Raw genomic sequence first — 20,481 nt, forward strand, 5'->3', positions numbered from 1 at the left:
AAACAAACACTAATACATTTGTTATACAGTATTCGAGTGCTATGAGTGAATTGAGATTCTGGCCTACTTGAAAGTTATACAGAGTTGCATTAATTATAAATTACTCAATTTATGAATTGCACACTTTCTGAAACAAGTCCGAGCTTTTAAGGGATTGTTTGTCTAACTATCAGGACGCTGTTAAAGCTGCAAAGACTCAGTATATATCAAATCTTGTGCAAAACAACTGCCACAAACCCTTTGTTCTTTTTAATGTTTTGAATAGGTTAATTAATCCTCCAGAACACACTGGTATTCTCCCTAGCTCCCTTTTGTGTGACAGATTTTGTAAATTTTTCACTGATAAAGTGTCCAGTATCCGGGCTGTAACCCATTGTGCTGTGCCTGATCCAAGCATTATACCTTTATGTACAGCTGTCTTTGAAGATTTTGTGCCAGTATCTTTTTCTGAGTTGTCAAAGACGGTTCAAGGTTTAAGACATTCGGTCTGCTCATTGGACAGCCTTCCTGCTAAGCTTTTTAAAGATGTTTTTGACACGATTGGGCCCTTTATTTTAAACCTGATAAATATGTCTCTTTCAGCTGGGTATGTTCCGGCAGCTTTTAAAAAGGCCATTGTACAACCGCTCTTGAAGAAACACAATTTAGAACCCTCTGCTTTGTCTAATTATAGGCCAGTTTCTAAGCTGCCTTTTCTATCTAAAATTTTAGAAAAAGTGGTATATGCCCAACTTCAATTGCACCTCAACTTATACAATATCTGTGAAAAATTCCAGTCTGGTTTTAAATCCTGTCATAGTATGGAAACTGCTCTTTTAAAAGTTTTTAATGATCTTCTTTTAATCTCTGATTCTGGTAGCTCTGCTGTATTAGTACTTTTAGATTTGACTGCAGCGTTTGATACTGTTGACCACAAGATTCTATTGTCTAGACTCGAGTCTTGTGCAGGCATTACAGGCACTGCTTTGAAGTGGTTTCGGTCATATCTGTCAGATAGGTCTTTTTCTGTGAACCTCGGGCCTTTTTATTCAAAGAATGCCCCGATTACTAGCGGGGTGCCTCAGGGATCAATTTTGGGCCCAGTCTTATTTTCGCTGTATATGTTGCCTTTGGGATCAATTTTCCAAAAATACAACATCTCTTTTCATTGCTTCGTGGATGACGTCCAAATTTACTTACCTTTGAATACTAATACTAACTCAGATGAAGTATTGAGAAATTGTTTGCATGAAGTAAAAGACTGGATGTCACTGAATTTTTTTTTATTTAAACGATAAAAAAACTGAAGTTATAATCTTTGGAGAATCTGATATCTCAGGCTTAAGTGCTAGGTCCAACATTCTCAAACTGCTGCCCATGTGTAAAAAGTCTTGGTGTTTTAATTGATGGTTCTTTCAAACTTGAAAGTCAAATTAGCTCAGTGGTAAAATCAAGTTTCTTTCAACTCAGACTTCTTAGGAAGGTCAAGCCGTATCTGCCAAAAAGAACTGGAAAAAGTTGTGCATGCTTTGATTACAAATCGTTTGGATTATTGCAATTCATTATATTATGGTCTTGACCAGGGCTCAATCCGCCGATTACAATTAGTCCAAAATGCAGCGGCACGTTTGTTAACAGGGAAAAAGCGCAGTGACCACATCACCCCTATATTGTCGTCTCTCCATTGGTTGCCTGTTGCTTTTAGAATCCATTTTAAAATCTTATTGCTCGTTTTTAAATCTTTAAATGGATTGGCACCATCATATTTATCAGACATGCTTACTTTGCACACTCCAGTTAGAACACTAAGATCTACTGGCCAGTTGTTGTTAGACTGTCCAAGGTCTAGACGGAAAACCAGAGGAGACAGAGCTTTTTCAATAGCAGGTCCTACGCTCTGGAACTCGCTTCCTCTCAGTATTAGAGCTGCTACTTCTGTCGAGTGCTTTAAATCATTATTAAAAACTCATTTGTTTGCATTGGCGTTCTAATATTGGCTGAGCTGTGATATTTTACTTTTTGTTGTTTGTTTTTTAAATATTTTTTTAAATAGTTTTGTATTTTATGTTATTTCTTATGCCTGTACAGCACTTTGGGGCAGTAGTGACTGCTTGTAAATGTGCTTTATAAATAAACTTTGACCTTGACCTTGACCAAGCTTTAAAAATGTTCTCCCTTGCATTTTGGGACTCGATTTAGGGGTATTTCCATTTAACCTCAGCCATAAATACATTTGTGATGCTTTGCAGATGTAACATTTTCACTTAAATGACATTTAAACACATTTGGTCCGCAATCATCTATTCAGATCAGATTTTTTACATTTATATAAACGCACTTCCCGGTTAATAAAGGTGTGCGTGAGACTCGTGCCGTTAGACGCAAAAACTGGACCAACAGCGGCGCTGGTGACATCATATAAGCAGACATCAGTTCAGGAGGCGTCCGCCAATCAGACATCAGTTCAGGCGGCATCCGCCAATCAGCGTGCGAGGCGACGCACGCGGAGCATGGAGTTACTTGATAGACACGCCAACTTGACCAATGAGCGGGCTGTTGACATCAGGCGGGGGCGGAACCTTGTGAACGGAGACGGGCAGGTGTTAATGTTTATCGGGACAGTATCAGTGAGATGCCAGTGGAGCTCAGCGGTCTGTCAGCTCTTTACCTTTCGGCAACACCTTTCTCTAAGCGTTATTAAATCAGTCAGTGAGATGACGATCCTGGAGATGAGCAGTGTGCTGATCGAGCAGACCGTGGAGAGGATGAGTGTGACGTCACTGCTCCTGGCCGCATCGGTGTTCACGCTCACACTGGCGTACCTGAGCAAACTCATGTTCAGAAAGCAGCACGAGGGACATGAAGTAAGTGCATATTATTATAATAACAAGCAATTCGGGGACTGATTGACTGACGGCATGAAAAGATTTCTGTGTGGTGCAGTGTTGTTTCCATAAGAGCGCTGTCTATTGTGTCATCTATAATAATGCAGATGTTCCCGAACTGATACTGATAGTTCCTGAGCTGATAGTTCGGGAACATCTATATTATAGATGACACAATAGACAGCGCTCTTATGGAAACAATCAGTTCCCGAATTTTCATTTTATTGTTGTATTTAATATGTAATTTTGCGCCTCATGTGAGCTGTTATGTTTTTTATTTATGATTTCTGATGTATTTTCCTGTACAGTACTTTGGTTGTTTTAAAGTGCTTAACAAATAAAGTTGGATTGGATCTATAAAGTGAATAAAATGTGTCACGTGTCATCTATCTTTCTAATGTTCTTTTTATACATCCATCATTCACTATTCATTTGTTTATCCATCCTTCTGAATATATATCAATTGATCATTCAATCTCTCTATCTATGTCTATCCATCGTCCATCTATCCTTCTTCTGTCCATCTATCCATGCATCATCCATTGATTTATATATCTAACCTTCCATCATTCCATCTATCTATCCTTCCACCTGTCTATCCTTCTACCGTTCCATCTGTCTATCATCGATCGTTCCATTGTTCTGTTTATCTATCGTTCCATTTATCTGTCTATCCACCCTTCCATCATTCCATCTATCCATTCTTCTATCTATCCACCCTTCCATCATTCCATCTATCCATTCTTCTATCTATCCACCCTTCCATCATTCTATCTGTCGATCCTTCTATCTATCGTTCCATTCTTCTGTCTATCCACTCTTCCATCATTCTATCTATCGTTCCATCTATCCTTCATTCGTCCATCTATCCTTCATTCGTCCATCTATCCTTCTGTCTATCTTTCCATCTATCCATGCATCTGCCGTTCCATCTGTCTATCATCGATAGTTCCATAAATCCTTCCATTGTTCCATCTATCTATTTATCCTTCCATCATTCTATCATTCCATTTATCGATCTATCTGTCTATCCCCATCATTCCATCCATCCATCCATCCATCCATCCATCTATCTATCTATCTATCCCACATACAGCGCTATGCATAAGTTTAGACACCCATGCTAAAGTTGACTAAAAAGAGGAATAAAAAATCATCTTTTGGAAATTGAACTTAATGCCTTAATTAAAAAAATTAGGAAAAATCCAACCTTTAAGGACACCAATTTTCTTTGTGAATGAATAATGTATCGTAAATAAATAAATGTTCTTCCTTAAAATACAGGGTGCATAAGTGTGTACACCCCTATGTTAAATTCCCATAGAGGCAGGCAGATTTTTATTTTTAAAGGCCAGTTACTTCATGGATCCAGGATACTATGCATCCTGATAAAGTTCCCTTGGCCTTTGGAATTAAAATAGCCGCACATCATCACATAGCCTTCACCATACCTAGAGACTGGCATGGTTTTATTTCAGTTAGCCTAATAGCTGGTTTGATTTGCATTGAGAGATGATCTTATGGAAAGTACTCCATGCCAATCTCTAGGTACATTACTCATACATTATTCATTCACAAAGAAAATTGGTGTCCTTAAAGGTTGTATTTTTCCTAATTTTTTAAATTAAGGCATTAAGTTCAATTTCCAAAAGATGATTTTTTATTCCTCTTTTTAGTCAACTTTAGCATGGGTGTCTAAACTTATGCATAGCACTGTATAAAGGTTCATGTCAGTTTCTCTTCTTCCCTCAGAAACTTCCTCCTCATATCCCGTCCAGTATTCCTTTCCTGGGTCACGCTGTGGCTTTCGGCAAGAGTCCCATAGAGTTCCTGGAGCAGGCGTACGAGAAGGTGAGCGTGACTCTCAGACTCGAGTGGAGCCCAGGCTGTTCTCTGATGATGGTGATGATGATGATGATGATGGTGTTGTCTCTCAGTACGGGCCCGTGGTCAGCTTCACCATGGTGGGCAAGACCTTCACGTATCTCCTGGGCAGCGACGCGGCCGCGCTCATGTTCAACAGCAAGAACGAGGACCTGAACGCCGAGGACGTTTACGCGCGCCTCACCACACCCGTGTTCGGCAAGGGCGTCGCATACGACGTGCCCAATCCGGTAAGATCCCGCAGTCCCGCAGCAAAACCTGGAAATATCACAGAATATTATATATATATATAATATTAGATACAATAATTTATCTGCCAAACCTGGAGAATTTTAATGTATAGACTGACAAGCTTATTTATATTTCTATAGTCATTATACAAATATATTTGTTTCACCAGCTAGAAATTACTATGATCATGATTTTAACAGTAAAAGACTGTAAAAATGCTTTCCGTTTCTGTACTGTATACGGTGAATAACTGTGATCCAATCGTACATTTAATATAATTTTACAGTAAAATACTGTTAAATTTACAGTTTTTGGAAGTGAAAAGTAATAATTTATATTACTTTATAGTGAAAATTTATAGTGTAATTTATAGTGAAAAAACGTACATTGACATTCCCACAATTCCCTGCGTGACACTTCACATTTGATGTATTTTTGTTGAATTAACTGTTTTTTCATATTTTCTAATCAGTGATGTACATTAGGGTTTTATGTTACATTTAATGTTGATTTAACATTTCATGTTTATTGCATTTTAAAATTTCATGTGTTACCTTGGTGGTGTTTAGTGTTAGTGTGAATGAGACCGTACACCTTCTATATATTAGTATTAACTGTCTCAGCTTGTGTTAAAGCTGTTTGTGATGAGCTTTGTTTCATCATGTGACTCTCATCTCCACTGTGATTGGTGGTTGTCAGTGTATTAATTACCAGTACTTCAATCGATCAGTAAATTAACATTATATCAGATAATGAAATACAGTTTTTGTTACTATAAATTTAAGTTAAGTTTGTAAAGCCTAAGATATTTACCGTAAAGAATATGGTAGCAACCGCAGCTGCCAGTTTTTTACCGTAAATATTAACAGTTTTTTTTTTTACAGTTTAGAGATAATTGTTTGGCATGTACAACGCAATAATGTTTTTGGCCTTCGCAGTCTGCTTCCAGGACGGCTCACTAGATCCTGTTATGGGAAAAACATTGGAGTTGTGTAGTTGTTTTGAGCTCCAAACGGCTACTTTTCTCTTTCATTCGTTGTTGGTGTGATTTGTGTTTGTTTCTCAGTTATTTCTGGAGCAGAAGAAGATGCTGAAGACCGGACTGAACATCGCACAGTTCAAACAACACATCGAAATAATCGAAGAAGAAACCAAAGATTATTTCAAACGATGGGGAGACAGTGGAGAGAGAAGTAAGGAGACGGAGACATCAGTTTCTTTTCCTTTACAATATCATGCACTGATGAATCGTTCACATTTGGACCAGGAACATCTATTGAACAGCACCTGTGTTCAGTGTGTAATGCTGATGTTTGATGATGAAGAAGCTCCAGCTCTTCTCTATATCAGAGTCAGTGTTTCTGAACTCCTGAAACGCCTCCACTGTAGTCTTGAGTTTCTTCCGGGAACGAACACGTCACAATATTCCTCATTATAATAATTCATATGCAGAATAAAGGGGCGGGGCCTGGGTGAGTTAGTTAGTAGTGTGTTAAACTGGCGGTTATGAAAAGGGGCGGGACATTTCCCAAACACACTCGAAGCGCTCGACCAATCACAACACACTGATCCAGCCGACCAATCAGAGCACAGTGTGCTTTTCAGAGGGAGGGGCTTCATAGAGACAGGAAGTAAACAGAGCGTTACTGACAGACTGGGAAGAGAGGAGCCGCAACAATGGAGAATATGAGGAGAATAATCAACATTCAAGCAGGAAAACCTGCTCTAGTAGAGCCTGAAAACAACAAGAGTTTGTTAAAGAGCAGAATATGGGCTCTTTAAGAAAAAGAAACAGCTAAACAGGAATAGGAGACAGTATTTATAAAGTGTTAAACGTTGTCTTCAGATCTGTTCGAGGCGCTGTCCGAGCTGATCATCCTGACGGCCAGCCGCTGTCTTCACGGCCGTGAGATCCGGGACATGCTGGACGAGAGAGTCGCTCAACTCTACGCAGATCTGGACGGAGGATTCACACACGAGGCCTGGCTTCTGCCCGGCTGGCTGCCTCTGCCCAGCTTCAGGTACACACACACACACACACACTCACACACACGCGCACACAAGGTCTGGCTTCTGCCCGGCTGGCTGCCTCTGCCCAGCTTCAGGCACACACACACACACACACACACACACACACACACACACACACACACACGCGCACACGAGGCCTGGCTTCTGCCCAGCTGGCTGCCTCTGCCCAGCTTCAGGTACACACACACACACACACACACACACAAGGTCTGACTTCTGCCCGGCTGGCTGCCTCTGCCCAGCTTCAGGTACACACACACACACTCACTCACACACACACTCACACACACACACACACACACACACACTAACACACACACTCACTTCTGCCCGGCTGGCTGCCTCTGCCCAGCTTCAGGTACACACACACACACACACACACACACAGACACACACACACACACACACACACTCGAGGAACAGCTTCAGACGTTCACGTGACGTTGTGTTCCTGCTCTGCGTTCTCAGACGGAGGGATCGGGCGCACTTAGAGATCAAGAAAATCTTCTACAACGTCATCAAGAAGCGGAGAGAAGCCCAAGAGAAAAACAACGACATCCTGCAGACGCTCATAGACGCCACATACAAGTATGTCACCATCACACACACACACACACACACACTCTGAGAAATCACTGACTGCACACGACTGAATAATTTAAACCCAAATGACACCGTTTACAGCAGGGTTAGGGCCCAGGGGTTATTATATATATATATACACACATAAATAATTTTAAAATATATATATATACAGGGGTTAAAGTGGGCCGGAACGGACTGGAACTGTGTTCCGGCACCTCAGATAAATAAATAAATAAATAAATTCAAATCATTCTCATCAAATTCAATGATTCTCATCATTCATCAAATCAAAATGTAATATCACCCCCTGGCCCCGCCTTCACAAACACGCTTCCCGACGTTATGTTCTCACTCCTGTCTGGTTTAAACGCATACACCGGTTCACGCATGCAGACAAACTCATTCCTCCCTCCACGCTGAACGCCAGCGATTAGCATACTAATGCGTGAAATGCACTCACGCTGGTTTAGCGCGGCAAAGTTAGTTTTAGATTCAATATTTGCCGGACATTTGTTTTCCCTTGTATTATATTTTATTATTATATTATATATTATATTTATACATGATAGGGCTGCACGTTTTCAAGTTTTTCATTAACCGTTAACCGAGGCCCTTAGCGGTTAATACTCGGTTAACCATAGTGTGCGTGTGCGCGCCGCAACCCCGCGATACAGACACACGAGAAAGGGGTAGTTCATTTTTAAAACCTTTAATAACTGGTTGGACCACATTTGAAACGAAATTAATTATTATAGAAATAAAATGCAGTGGTAAGGACAGAGCATTTAAAGTAGGTCACTGACTTTTGCGTTCGCGGCCTGTGAACAAGTCCCTAGAATTTAATGCAGTCATATTATAGCACACTTTAAACTTTGTGCAAAGAAACAGTCAAATAAATGCGTACAACAACAACATTTATCTACACCCATTTTTGACAGTAACAAGGTGAGTTTTGTGCCTATAGCTTACACTGCAACAAAGGGCAAATTAAATACAAAATTGATTGAAATAATTAAAACAAGAGCATAGACCCACATTTTTCTTTTTTTAAATAAAAATCCAAAAAAAATAAAATGACCAAATATGCTTGTCTGCATTTTCAGGGAATAAATTACCCAAATTAGGCACCAAATTAAATCAGGCTGCTCTACAGAAATCCTTGTATTCGAATTGCTTAGTTTTTATTAAGAAATATTAACATGTCAACGTGATCGGGAGTGAGACTGGTGCGCAGTCTATTTACTGTAAGTCCAGCTGCCGAAAACACCCTCTCTGAAGGTACAGATGTGCCAGGTATGCACAAATACTGTTTAGCAAGTTTGGCCAATCTGGGAAATCGACTGGCGTTTAGTTTCCACCAGTCCACGGGGCTCATTTCTAGGCCAGTGGGACTGTCGCTAAGAAAGTTTTTGACTTCTGTTTCACAACTGGTGAGGGCTGATGAAAAGTAGTTTTCGCCGAGTATGAGTGCCATCGCCGTGGCTGCGCTGTCTTTGGCACTTTGTGCTGGGGCCGCGGGCGCCTCCTCTTGCCTGTGTTCTACACTTTGCGTAACGGCTTCTGTTACATTTGGTACATTGTACGGAACATTTGCTGCAAGGCTACAGAGTTTTGCATTTGCCAGCGCTCTTTTTTCTGGAGATAAGAACCCGAGATGCTTATGGCGCGGGTCCAACATGCACGCAGTCATCGCTGGGGATGACAACATCTCTGGCTCATCAACCTGCGCACACGTATTTTAGACTTTACTACATGCAAACTTTAACTTAGTGAAATTATCAATAATCATCTGGTACCTACCTTCATTCTTTCAGACAGGGAGTTTCGGACTTTAGTTTTAAACTCCACCAGAACCCTGTGCGCGTCGCCTTCGCTTTGTAGGTGTGCATTTATTAGTCCAAAGGTGATTGGATAGGTGTTTGAGATGGACACTTCCCTTTCTGCTGACATAACTGTAGTTGCACACTTGAGCGCTTTTAGAGTTGGCACAACATCTTCAATAAGCTGCCAGTGTGCGTCCTTTAACTCCAAAATCCGTGCATCTTGAGCTTTCGTTACAGTGCGATCTGACAGCACCGCAGTAACTGCCCACCGCTGTTCTAATAGGCGCTCAAACATGTCACAGACGCTGTTCCACCTGGTTTTACAGGACTGTATTAGTTTGTGGGGTGGCAGTTTCATTTGTTGTTGTTTTGTTTCAAGCGCTTTTGTTGCCACTGAGCTGTGGTTGAAATGGCTCACAAGCTTTGCAGCAGCGGAGATGACGCGGTTCAAAAAAAGAGAAAATCCGTCATTTATAGCTAGCTGAAGCGTATGCGCAAAGCATGACACAGAATGCCAATCAACGCCTCTGTTAGCAGCCACAATGTTTTTTGCGTTGTCATGCACACAGGCAATCACTCGTCCCGTAAGAGCCCACTTTTCCACGGACTCCCTTAACTTCTCTGCTAGGTTATCAGCTGTATGGCGAACGGGCAGGGCTTCGGTTAAAAGGACGAATGATTTTAAAACCCAATCTTCGTCAATGTAATGGCTCGTAATAGTTATGTAACTTTCCGTGTTTAGAGCAGTCCAGCAATCCGTAGTGATGGCAACTACATCAGGTGACTGTAGATCTTCTTTGAGCGAATCTCTTTTTGCCTCATAACGTTTTTCAATGCGGCGTGTGATTGCCGAACGCGAGGGAATGCTGTAGCGGGGTTGAACAATATTCATCAGTTCTTTAAAGCCTTCGCCCTCCACCATACTAATTGGCATCATGTCCTTTTCAATCATTCTGCAAATCCCCTGTGTTATGGATTCGGCTTTAGCACCACTGCACATGTTTTGCGCTAGCATCGTGGGGATGGTAGGCTGGGCGAAGGTACTCGCAGGCTCCGCGGCCGCCTCTCTAATGATGCCCGGGTGTTGGCTGTTGAGATGGTACAACAACGAGGTTGTACTTGAAGTATATCTAAGCACTGCATTGCAATACTTGCATTTTGCCCCGTCGTTCTCGATTTTAAAGTGCTCCCACGCTGTGCTTTTCTTTGCCCGCTTCATATTCGAAAACTCAACTGGTCATGACATGACTTCTTCTTGTGAACATTACAAATGTCTGGGAGCGCTCTGGCGGTCTCTGGTGGTGCAAAAATGTATTACAACTAAATTCAATGCACGCCATTGACGCCCCATTTAACCGAGCAAAATGTTTCACTCGGTTACGCAATTTTTAACGGTTAATCGGTTAATCGGTTAACCATGGACACCCCTAATACATGAGAATGCTTTGACGCGTTTCCACAGCGCATGATGCCTAAGGGAACGTCTACCAATTCCACCAACTGCGTTAAACGTAGAATATAATTTGTCTTATTTCAAATTACTTTTAACAAATTCCAAAGCTTGTAGAAGGTTGCTATTGGCAATACTGACTTAGGCTACAGCTTTCCTGGTAGCCTTGAGTAAATTAACTTGTCTAAGAAAATGATTCATAAAACATAAATATCAGTTGAGCCTATGTTTCTTCACTGACACAGACGAAAATGAAAAGACTATCAGTCAAAGTTCAGCTTTAGGAGGGGAAGAATTAGGGCAGAATAAGGAGACAGAGAAAAAGAAAGATGAAGATGAGGAGAGAGCAGGTATTGACAAATAATCTAATGACAAGGTTTTAAAGAAAAAAAAATGGCCTTAAAAAGCCCTAAATTGCACATAATTATGTCAGAGAAATCCACATTTTCTCGGGAGAGCCAGCCCCCGAACCCCCCTAACTACCTCACATTTCAGTCAGTTTTGAACTTAATAGTTTTTGGTTTAAATTTACATTGTGAAAACAAGGTTGTGTTACATATTGTGGTGGTCAGCTATTTTACCATAGTATCGTCATCAGTGTAGATGGACCAAAATAATACCATTAAAATATCAAGTAAATAAGTATTGTGATACTTGTACACAACACTCTTACAGTGTGCAGTGACACTCTTCTCCCAAAACTATTGCTATACCACGATATGTACCACTCAATATGTTGTCCCACGGTAAGTTATTTTTCTCTGTTGCACCTACACAAAATTTGAGGGTTCCCCCACCTGCCAAATCCCACTTTAACCACTGTATATATATATATAATTAAATATAATAATATAAAGTAATATCAAATAATATAATATAAAATTATATACAATTATTTATAGTTAATTATTATTCTAAAATAAAAAAAACGTATTTATAATTAAAATATTTATTTTAAAATATTAAAATATATTTATTATACAAACATAATTAAACTTTTAAAAATAATACTTATACAAATTATGAAATTATAAATTAATATAATGTATTATATTATGATATTTTATAATGTAATCCTAAAGATTATTATAATTATTTTTTATTATAAAAAACCTACTATTCATAAAGATATAAATATTTAATTTACATAACACTCATTTTCATGTTGCACACTCCATCTTTGAGTTAAGGTGAGCAGTTTTGGGTTCGGGTCTTAAACTCCACCAGCGCTGCTTCCGGTCAGGACTCAAAACACTTTAGGAGGCGCATGTGTGCTAAACATCATGAAGACACTGCCCCCCTGTGGAGAACCTGTGAACACAAGCAAATGATTACAAGACTTCAAGTGTGAATGTACTGTGTCCCGGTAGAGACGGGCGTCCCCTGAGCGATGACGAGATCGCCGGGATGCTGATTGGCCTGTTGTTGGCGGGTCAGCACACGTCCTCCACCACCAGTGCATGGATGGGCTTCTTCCTGGCGCGGGACAGAGCACTGCAGGAACGCTGCTATAATGAACAGAAGACCGTGTGTGGAGAAGACCTTCCTCCTCTGCACTACGACCAGGTGATGTTCTGCTTTAGTCAGTCAGTCATCAATACTCAAACCATTGAAGGCTTAGTTCACCCAAAAATGAAGATTCTGTCAGTAATCACTCTCCCTCATGTTGTTCCAACCACACAAGACTTTCGTTCATCTTCAGAACACAAATTAAAGCAGCATTATGCAGCTTTGCCGACTTCTTCGCTGTTTTCTCGCTTTTTGCTCGCGGGTTTCTCTATAGAGCTCCCCCTACAGCTTCGGAATAGATATTTGACAACACTGTCTTTAAAACCCGTTGGCTCGTCCCATCTTCTCCCGCTGGTCATGTGCATTTGTTTTCAAAGAACCCGGCGAACGCACGGAGCCATGTCCACTGAGGTATGTATAATACACAGAAGGCTAGCATATCAATGTTTAGATAGTGTATGTGTGCAGTGCCGTAAAGCAGTTTGTTACATCACGAGACCTGATATCACGCGATACTTCCTGATGCTGCGGCCGGCGGCCCAAAGTTGCAAGGGTGGTTTTTCGTCTCACAGGAGCTCGAGGGGTGCGAGAAGACCACCATTCAACCCCAAAACAGTCATATAACCATTCCAGTGACTTCGAAGCTGTTCGGTTAAGATAAAAAAGTTACTTAGTTCACCTTTAAGATATTTCTGATGAAATCTGAGAGCTGTCCCACTCCTTCATAGGCTGATGGGTAATCGAGATCTGCCATCCCAGAAAAGTTAGTAAAGACACTTGGAGAAACACAGAAGAAAATGAAGAGTTGATAGGAACAAAACGAGCATCAGAGAAGCACTGCATGTCCGTCCAAACTCAGGATTCTGTTCAGAATTATGCAACTAACAACTTAAAAACAAAAACCTAAATCTTAAAAAAAACTATTTAGATTTTTAATTCCGAATTTACAAACATGCTCATCCTCATATAAGAGAAGTATTCAAGCAGCTGTACAGTGTGCGTGAATTTTATTTTGAATGTATTTTTGAATAGCGTGACCCAGATGCTAAAGAACTGTTCTGGTGTCTCGCAGCTGAAAGACTTGAGTTTGCTGGACCGCTGTCTGAAGGAGACGCTGCGACTGCGACCCCCTATAATGACCATGATGAGGATGGCCAGGACGCCTCAGGTACGAGCATTACTGATATTCAGGGTCTGAAACTAACACTAATGCGGGTAAGAATCACCAGTGGCGGGTTATGCTGTCAAATCACAAGCCAGTCAGGCGGGTTAGTGTATTTACTCAGTTTGCTGGGGAAGTTCGTGTAAGACAAATCTGTGCAAATACTCGTGAGTCATCATGATATATTAAATACAGTGTATTGCACAGAATCTGCTCATATCTGGCTTACATGAACACACGTCACTACACTACACATACACGCTTGTTCATTTGCATTGAAGCAATAACGAAGATTAAAAAGCATTTGATTAACAGAAAAGACATTGTTATTTTCCAACATCCTACAGTTTCTGATGTTCTGTGTACAGTATTGATCTGTCTAAAACACATTTATGGTGATGAGGATGAAAGAGGAAGAGAGGAGATGCTGGATGACACGATTTTCTTTGAATGAGAAATTAATATATAAAATCCAAATTTTGTTATAAAATGTGACATAGTTAATCTTTTTTTTTTTTTTTTTGGCTAGTAGAGGTTCTGAATGGCCGGTTGAAACCCTGCTGGAATTAAAGCCATGAGATGCTTTGGTCTGACCTGCGTGTTTCTGCTTCCTCAACAGAGAGTCGGTGAATACATCATCCCACCGGGACACCAGGTGTGTGTGTCTCCGACAGTGAACCACCGTCTTCGGGACACCTGGGAAGAGCGAGAGGAGTTTAACCCGGACCGATACTTACACGACAACCCTGCAGCCGGAGAGAAGTTCGCTTACATCCCGTTTGGAGCAGGTGAGATCACGTGCTTTCCAATGAGCGGCTCATTTAAAAGTGTTCAGACCTGGAAACACAAGCGCTCGCACAGAAAGCTGCCTATAATTCAGCCAGATTGAGGTCTTTTCGTGGTTTATTGTGCATAAATGGTAAAATGCATATAATATGTCAAAATGCACCTTCAAAAACATCCCATTTGGAGCAGGTGAGATAAAGTGATTTTGAATGGACAGGCCGTTTAACCTTCATCTTTCCCTCGCGGGTCAAAATGACCCAAAGCCCTAAAATTATACTTCAGTTTTTTTTTTGTCCAGAAAGCTGATTTTATTTCATTTTGATCATATTTTTTCTATTTAATGCAATTTTTATGGAGAATTTTTGCTATTTTTTATTTTATTTACCTTTAAGTTACTAGGTTTGATCAATAAATAATAAATAAATAGTAATTTAAGCACATTCTTTAAACTTAAATTCAAAATAACTTCATATAACTTCAAATAAATTCATGCAAAACCCTTTTAATTCAGCTCTAAATATCTTACATTGGGAGTCTTTGCTGACCTCCTGTGGAAAAATAATAATATAAGATGAATTTCATGACATGATATTTTATGTATAAATGGTAAAGTGCATACAATATGTCAAAATGCCCATCTTGGTGAGCATTCAGATAACACACAGTCAGTTTCGTCTTAACCTTCTGGTGCTGTTCAGTCATTTTTGCCTGAAAATATTTACGTTTTGTCTTTTTGGATTTTTTACTTTATCAGAATGTTACAAAACTTGGTAAAGGTTTCGGCACTTACTGTGTAAACACACACAAAAAAAATCATGGACATCATTCGAAAAGGTTAAATGGTCCTGAAAAAAAAAAAAAAACAGTCATACTTGTGTAGTTTGCGTTGTATGAGCGCATTGGAAATAAATGTGACGCGAATTTCCCCTAGTGGAAGCGTTTGGTACTGCGGCCGAACAACATCTCACTGAACGCAAATCTTTTGAGATATCACGATCAAACTTGGAACACAACTTGTTTAGATTTATGGCTTTCATTTTTCTCACAAATTTATAATATTATATATATCTCATATAAAATTTGTATTAGTGGTATATTTGTGCATTTTTTTTATTTTTTCAAGTTAATTTTTTTCAACTTTTTTTTAACTTCAACAATAAATCTGCCAAGCGTCGTCTTTAACCTGTTAACCGTTGCCAGTATTTAATTCAAAATTACTATCAGATTTAATGTTATACCTTGACAAACTATACATAATTAAAAAGATATAATACTCAAGTTTCAGTATTTGACCACTATTGTATTCTGAGAAACTCATAGTGACAGTTATGCCTTAATTTGTGTCAGGAGTTATGAAATGAAAAAATGAGTCGATACCTTTAATATGAATTATGCGCGTCAGCCGCTCCCATTCATAAAAAACTCTGTGCTGTCGTCATGACAGCGATACACAAAACAACGTCCCTCAGGGCTTTAGCTCAAAAATGTGCAGATTTGGAGAAATATTGATAGATTCTCATAGATTTACATCATATTTCTATAGACAGGAATAATATTTATTGAATTTATACCCAAATGCGTCGATGTAATCTTTATGAGCGCTTATATACTCTGATATTGTGTTTTCAATTCATACCAATAGCCTGAGGCTATATGCACAATAATAGTCCATTATATAGAACATGAAGAAGTGCCATAATCATGTGACATTCAGGACGTCACTGATACACACAAAGCTAACAAGAGATCGCGCTGTAACATGCAGATACAGACGTTTTGAAGACAATAAACATGTTTGCAATGATATTTGAGTTACCTGTGTTTTTCAAGCCATGCCAGGTATTTTCATAATAATAGATTATATTTATAATGTAATGCTAATCTATATAGACTATCATTGTGCAGAACACTATCCAATAGTATATTTTCTGTCTGATTTTTTTATCTGAAGCCAAATTAGATCACAGAAGATTATTTAAAATACTCGATTTGCTTTATAAAGTAAGTTTGTAGCACAAACATGGTTTTAATCTCATAAATTGTTGTGTATTGATGGTGTGCTAAGCTAACATGCTAGCTAGCTCTAGGTGCACCTGCCACCTAGAAGTTATACTTTTATTATTTTTTGAATGCTTACTGAAATGTTTCTTTATTCAAGAAATGCATTTGATACAGTTTAAAATGTGAGGTGAACTTTGAGAAAAGAAATTAGGGTTTGAAACCCTATGAATAGCCTGTGAATAGCCAGTCGTTAGTAACTATAATGCAGACAAAAGAAATGCATATTTAGAGCCATAACCGGGCTGGAGAGGTGTGAATGTGTGCAGGGGGAGACTGAGACTGAATGGGGATCGTTTGCACCACAAAACAATAAAGACAATATACTGGATAGATGGTTAGAAGATGACAATAAACATCAGTAGCATTTTAGCGTCAAATCAAAATAAAGTCATTTGACATGGTCTTGAAAAACATTTAACTAAATACAGAGTTTTGGACTTATTATCTTCAGATTTTAAACATAAAATGTTTAGACATGTGGCTTTAGCTGTAGTGCATTTCTAGATTGCTCCAGTGCCAACTTCAATTTTATTTTCATGAGTATGTTTCATAAAAAATAATTTCTAATAACTTTACAAAACTTTGAAGCTATTTATAACAATTTTTGTCATTATGACAATAATTAATTCTACATTTACAATAAACTGCCAGGTGTCAGCTTTCAAACGAGATCATACTTGTGCTTTTAGTACAAAGGGTTCATGAACTGTATCTGTTTCAGTTTGGGTATGTCATTTCTGGGGATTTTTCAAAAGTGGGGTTGCAGCTTAACAGGTTAAAAAGAGACCAAACTGAAGTCTGTGCTCCAAAGCATTCGAGATTTATGACAGTTTAAGTTGGAAATTTTAATTTCAGGCTCAAAAAAAGAATAAATGAATCATAACTACTGAACAAATATAATTTAGTGCCATAAAATCCCTTAAAAATACTATATATTAAATAAAAAGCATTATCGAATGAAAATATAAGTCATTTAATTGATATAAGGAAAACATCAATAATTTTTGACCGACATGTGAACGGTTTGCGCATCGTGATTTTTGTAACCGCATGTACTTTGCGCATGCGCACTGAATTTGTTTTGCACTAATTAGATGGCTACTGTACACGTAAAAAACTATATATATTTTATGCTTTAAGTGAATGTAAACAGAAAAATATTTCATCTGTACCGTAGGTTTTTAAGGTGACAGCAGTGTCGTTAATGTTCAGGTTAATGTTAATATTAATCAAACAAGAGAATGTTGACACAGTGCTTGTGGTGTTTGCTGGTTGATCTTCCACAGGTCGTCATCGTTGCATTGGAGAAAACTTCGCCTATGTGCAGATTAAAACAATCTGGTCGACGATGCTGAGACTGTACGACTTTGATCTGGTTGACGGACACTTTCCCGCTGTGAACTACACCACCATGATCCACACACCGTACAACCCCGTCATCAGATACACACGGAGGAACACACAACCACAGCAGTGACGACACACCCTCAGTGCTTCAGTTTCACAAATGTTGAGTTAACATTCATCAGATTCTGCAGGTTGACGGATTTAGTTTCATTTCATCTTAAACATTTTGTGTGTTTTTTTTATTTAATAAAACAAGATTAAAATAAAAACTCTTTATTTTACCCAAACTGAACTGCATTGCCCAGATACTCAATGACGCACTTTCAGAAAGCACCCATAATTTGGTTTTATATTGTGTGTGTAAATGAATAGTCTTGGACTTGGTGCTGAAACCCAAAGCACAGGACAATAGAGATGCCAGAATAACAATATTCATGATTCTGAAGATGAAAATACTGAATTATTGTAGATGAGAACTCTGACTAGATATATTTAACATAATGTAAGCCACTTTTTACTGTGGTAACAAGACATTTGGCATTATCAGGACACACACATATTCCCTCATTGCATTATTATACATTATATTCAACATTATATAGTAGTTTAATGTAGTTCTGACTCTAAAACTCTGAAAACTTGAATTTTTCTCACACAGAAATGTTTATTTTGGGTGAATTATGTCACTATCCACGATACATATTGTTGCATTTTTTGTATTGCGCTACATTGTGACACCGCTAACAATAACCATGCGAAATCTCATGCATCTTTATATTTCCAACTTTACTGTGCATTCATCAATGTTCTTTCCTATTACTCAAAAACACATAAACCAACTCAAGACAGCCTTGTTTCAGTTAATGCATTAATTATTCAGCGCAACAATAGTTTATATACAAAAAAATCATTTGATGACATATTAAAAGACTCAAGGATTACAGTTTTTAATTGTTATATTTTGCTAATATCCTTTTGCTAATTACCCTTGTAACACCTGATTTTAAAATAATGTTTTTGATGCTACATAATTAAGGGACCAGAGACTTTCTCATTTCAATGAGCCACGTGTATTGCACCACAAATCAACATACAGTCAGTAACTCACAATGTACATATAGTTACACAGTTGCATGGGAAAAATCAAATAGTTCAGTTCAGACTTCTGTAGCAGTGTCTTTGGCTACTCAAGGTTCAGTCTTAAGTGACGTAGAAGCAAGATGAAATTGTTGAAGAGGCCCCATCTGCCTGCAACCGAGCTTCCCAATAAATGTCAGTAATATGAACTGTAGTTTATAAAATGAACCATAGATGGCAAAAATATGTTGTGGACAAGACGAAGACAGTTAACCCCATTTTTTGATCAAGGTCCTATCAATAGTCCAGCTGCCAGCTCAGGCCTGCATGTTGAACCCTCTGCATCAAACAAACATAAACTTAGTGCCACCATTAACACATTTACTCATCCCATATTTACATAAACATTACCCAACATCATATATACAAATAAAGTACTAACAAGATCACTTACATTTGAGTTAAAGAACCTCAGGTTCCTCAAATGAGGGAAATGAGCAAGACAGCATTGGTGAGAATGCTCCTCCATGTGATTAACACATACTTCCTACTCCATACTTCTTCTCTTACCCTTTTATGCTACTAGGCATCTCACTGGCTAGAGCGCCCCTAGTGACAGGATTAAATAACACACGTCCTGAAAGCTAATGGGACAAAATGTAACCGTCAACTGTTACACACCCCTCCCCCCCAAAAAAATAAAAAAATAAAAAATCAATTAGTCCCAAAAAATCTCTTTAGCTTTTCAACATGGTAAGTATCAATTTGGTTCGGGTTGTCAAGCATTACAACCTTGTAATTGACATTATTAACCCTTTTCAAGATTTTTGCAGGACCTTGCCATTTTGGAGCTAACTTGGCCATAAAATAGTCAGCAGCACGAGACAGAGGGTGAGTAAGGATCCACACCAGATCTCCTTCTTCGAAGGATTCGTCCTTTCTACGTTTATTGTAGTATTTGCCTTGCCTCTCTTGGGCTTGACTATTCTTCTCCCTCACTTGGTCAATAAGAGCTTTCTGTCTCTCAACAGTGCTGTAGGCTACATGATCGGGATTAGGCGGCTTACGGATTAACCGCTCAAGTGGACCTTTTAACTTACGTCCTAGTGCAATCTCTGCCGGAGTGAGAGCCGTGCTTTCTTGCCATGCTGAATTAATGGCATACCGGAATTCTGGTATCCACTTGTCCCAGTCACGGTGATTGTCATGGACGTAAGATGCTATCATCGTTTTCAAGGTCCTGTTGACCCTCTCAGTTAAGTTGGTCTGGGGATGATAAGATGTAGTGAGTTTTTGAACTACACCCCATCGTTTGCAGGTATCGTTGAGTAGCTGGGCAGTGAACTGAGGCCCACGATCAGAAACTAAGTATGCCGGAGCTCCCCATCGTGTGAACATCTCTTTTGTCAGAATGTTGGTTATCAGGTGAGTTTTTGAAGACCGTAGAGCAAAGAGTTCTACCCACTTGCTGCAATAATCCACAAAGACTAATAAGAATTCATTGGATCGTGGGCTTCTTGGGAAAGGACCCATCAAATCTACTCCAAGCATGTAGCCAGGCTCTACCACAGGGGTTGACTGCAACAATCCAGATAGCTTAGAAATTCTTGGTTTGTAGGCTTGACACGTCTTACATTGGGTACAAAAACTCCAAACGTCTTTACGAATCTC

At 39.1% G+C, this 20,481-nt stretch overlaps 1 protein-coding gene across 1 annotated transcript; it reads left to right on the forward strand.

Annotated features, from left to right (window-relative positions):
• Positions 1-2,548: 2,548 nt before the first annotated feature.
• Positions 2,549-18,020, forward strand: cyp51 (cytochrome P450, family 51). The gene is made up of 10 exons (XM_084130008.1): positions 2,549-2,843; positions 4,617-4,715; positions 4,802-4,978; positions 6,046-6,172; positions 6,826-7,000; positions 7,479-7,598; positions 12,239-12,434; positions 13,450-13,545; positions 14,159-14,327; positions 17,673-18,020. The coding sequence occupies exons 1-10, from the start codon at positions 2,586-2,588 to the stop codon at positions 17,861-17,863; spliced, it is 1,608 nt and encodes a 535-aa protein (XP_083986134.1). The 5' UTR covers positions 2,549-2,585; the 3' UTR covers positions 17,864-18,020.
• Positions 18,021-20,481: the final 2,461 nt, after the last annotated feature.

This window comes from Abramis brama (assembly GCF_963993115.1).
Source record: "Abramis brama genome assembly, chromosome: 12".
In the NCBI taxonomy this organism is placed as follows: domain Eukaryota; kingdom Metazoa; phylum Chordata; class Actinopteri; order Cypriniformes; family Leuciscidae; genus Abramis; species Abramis brama.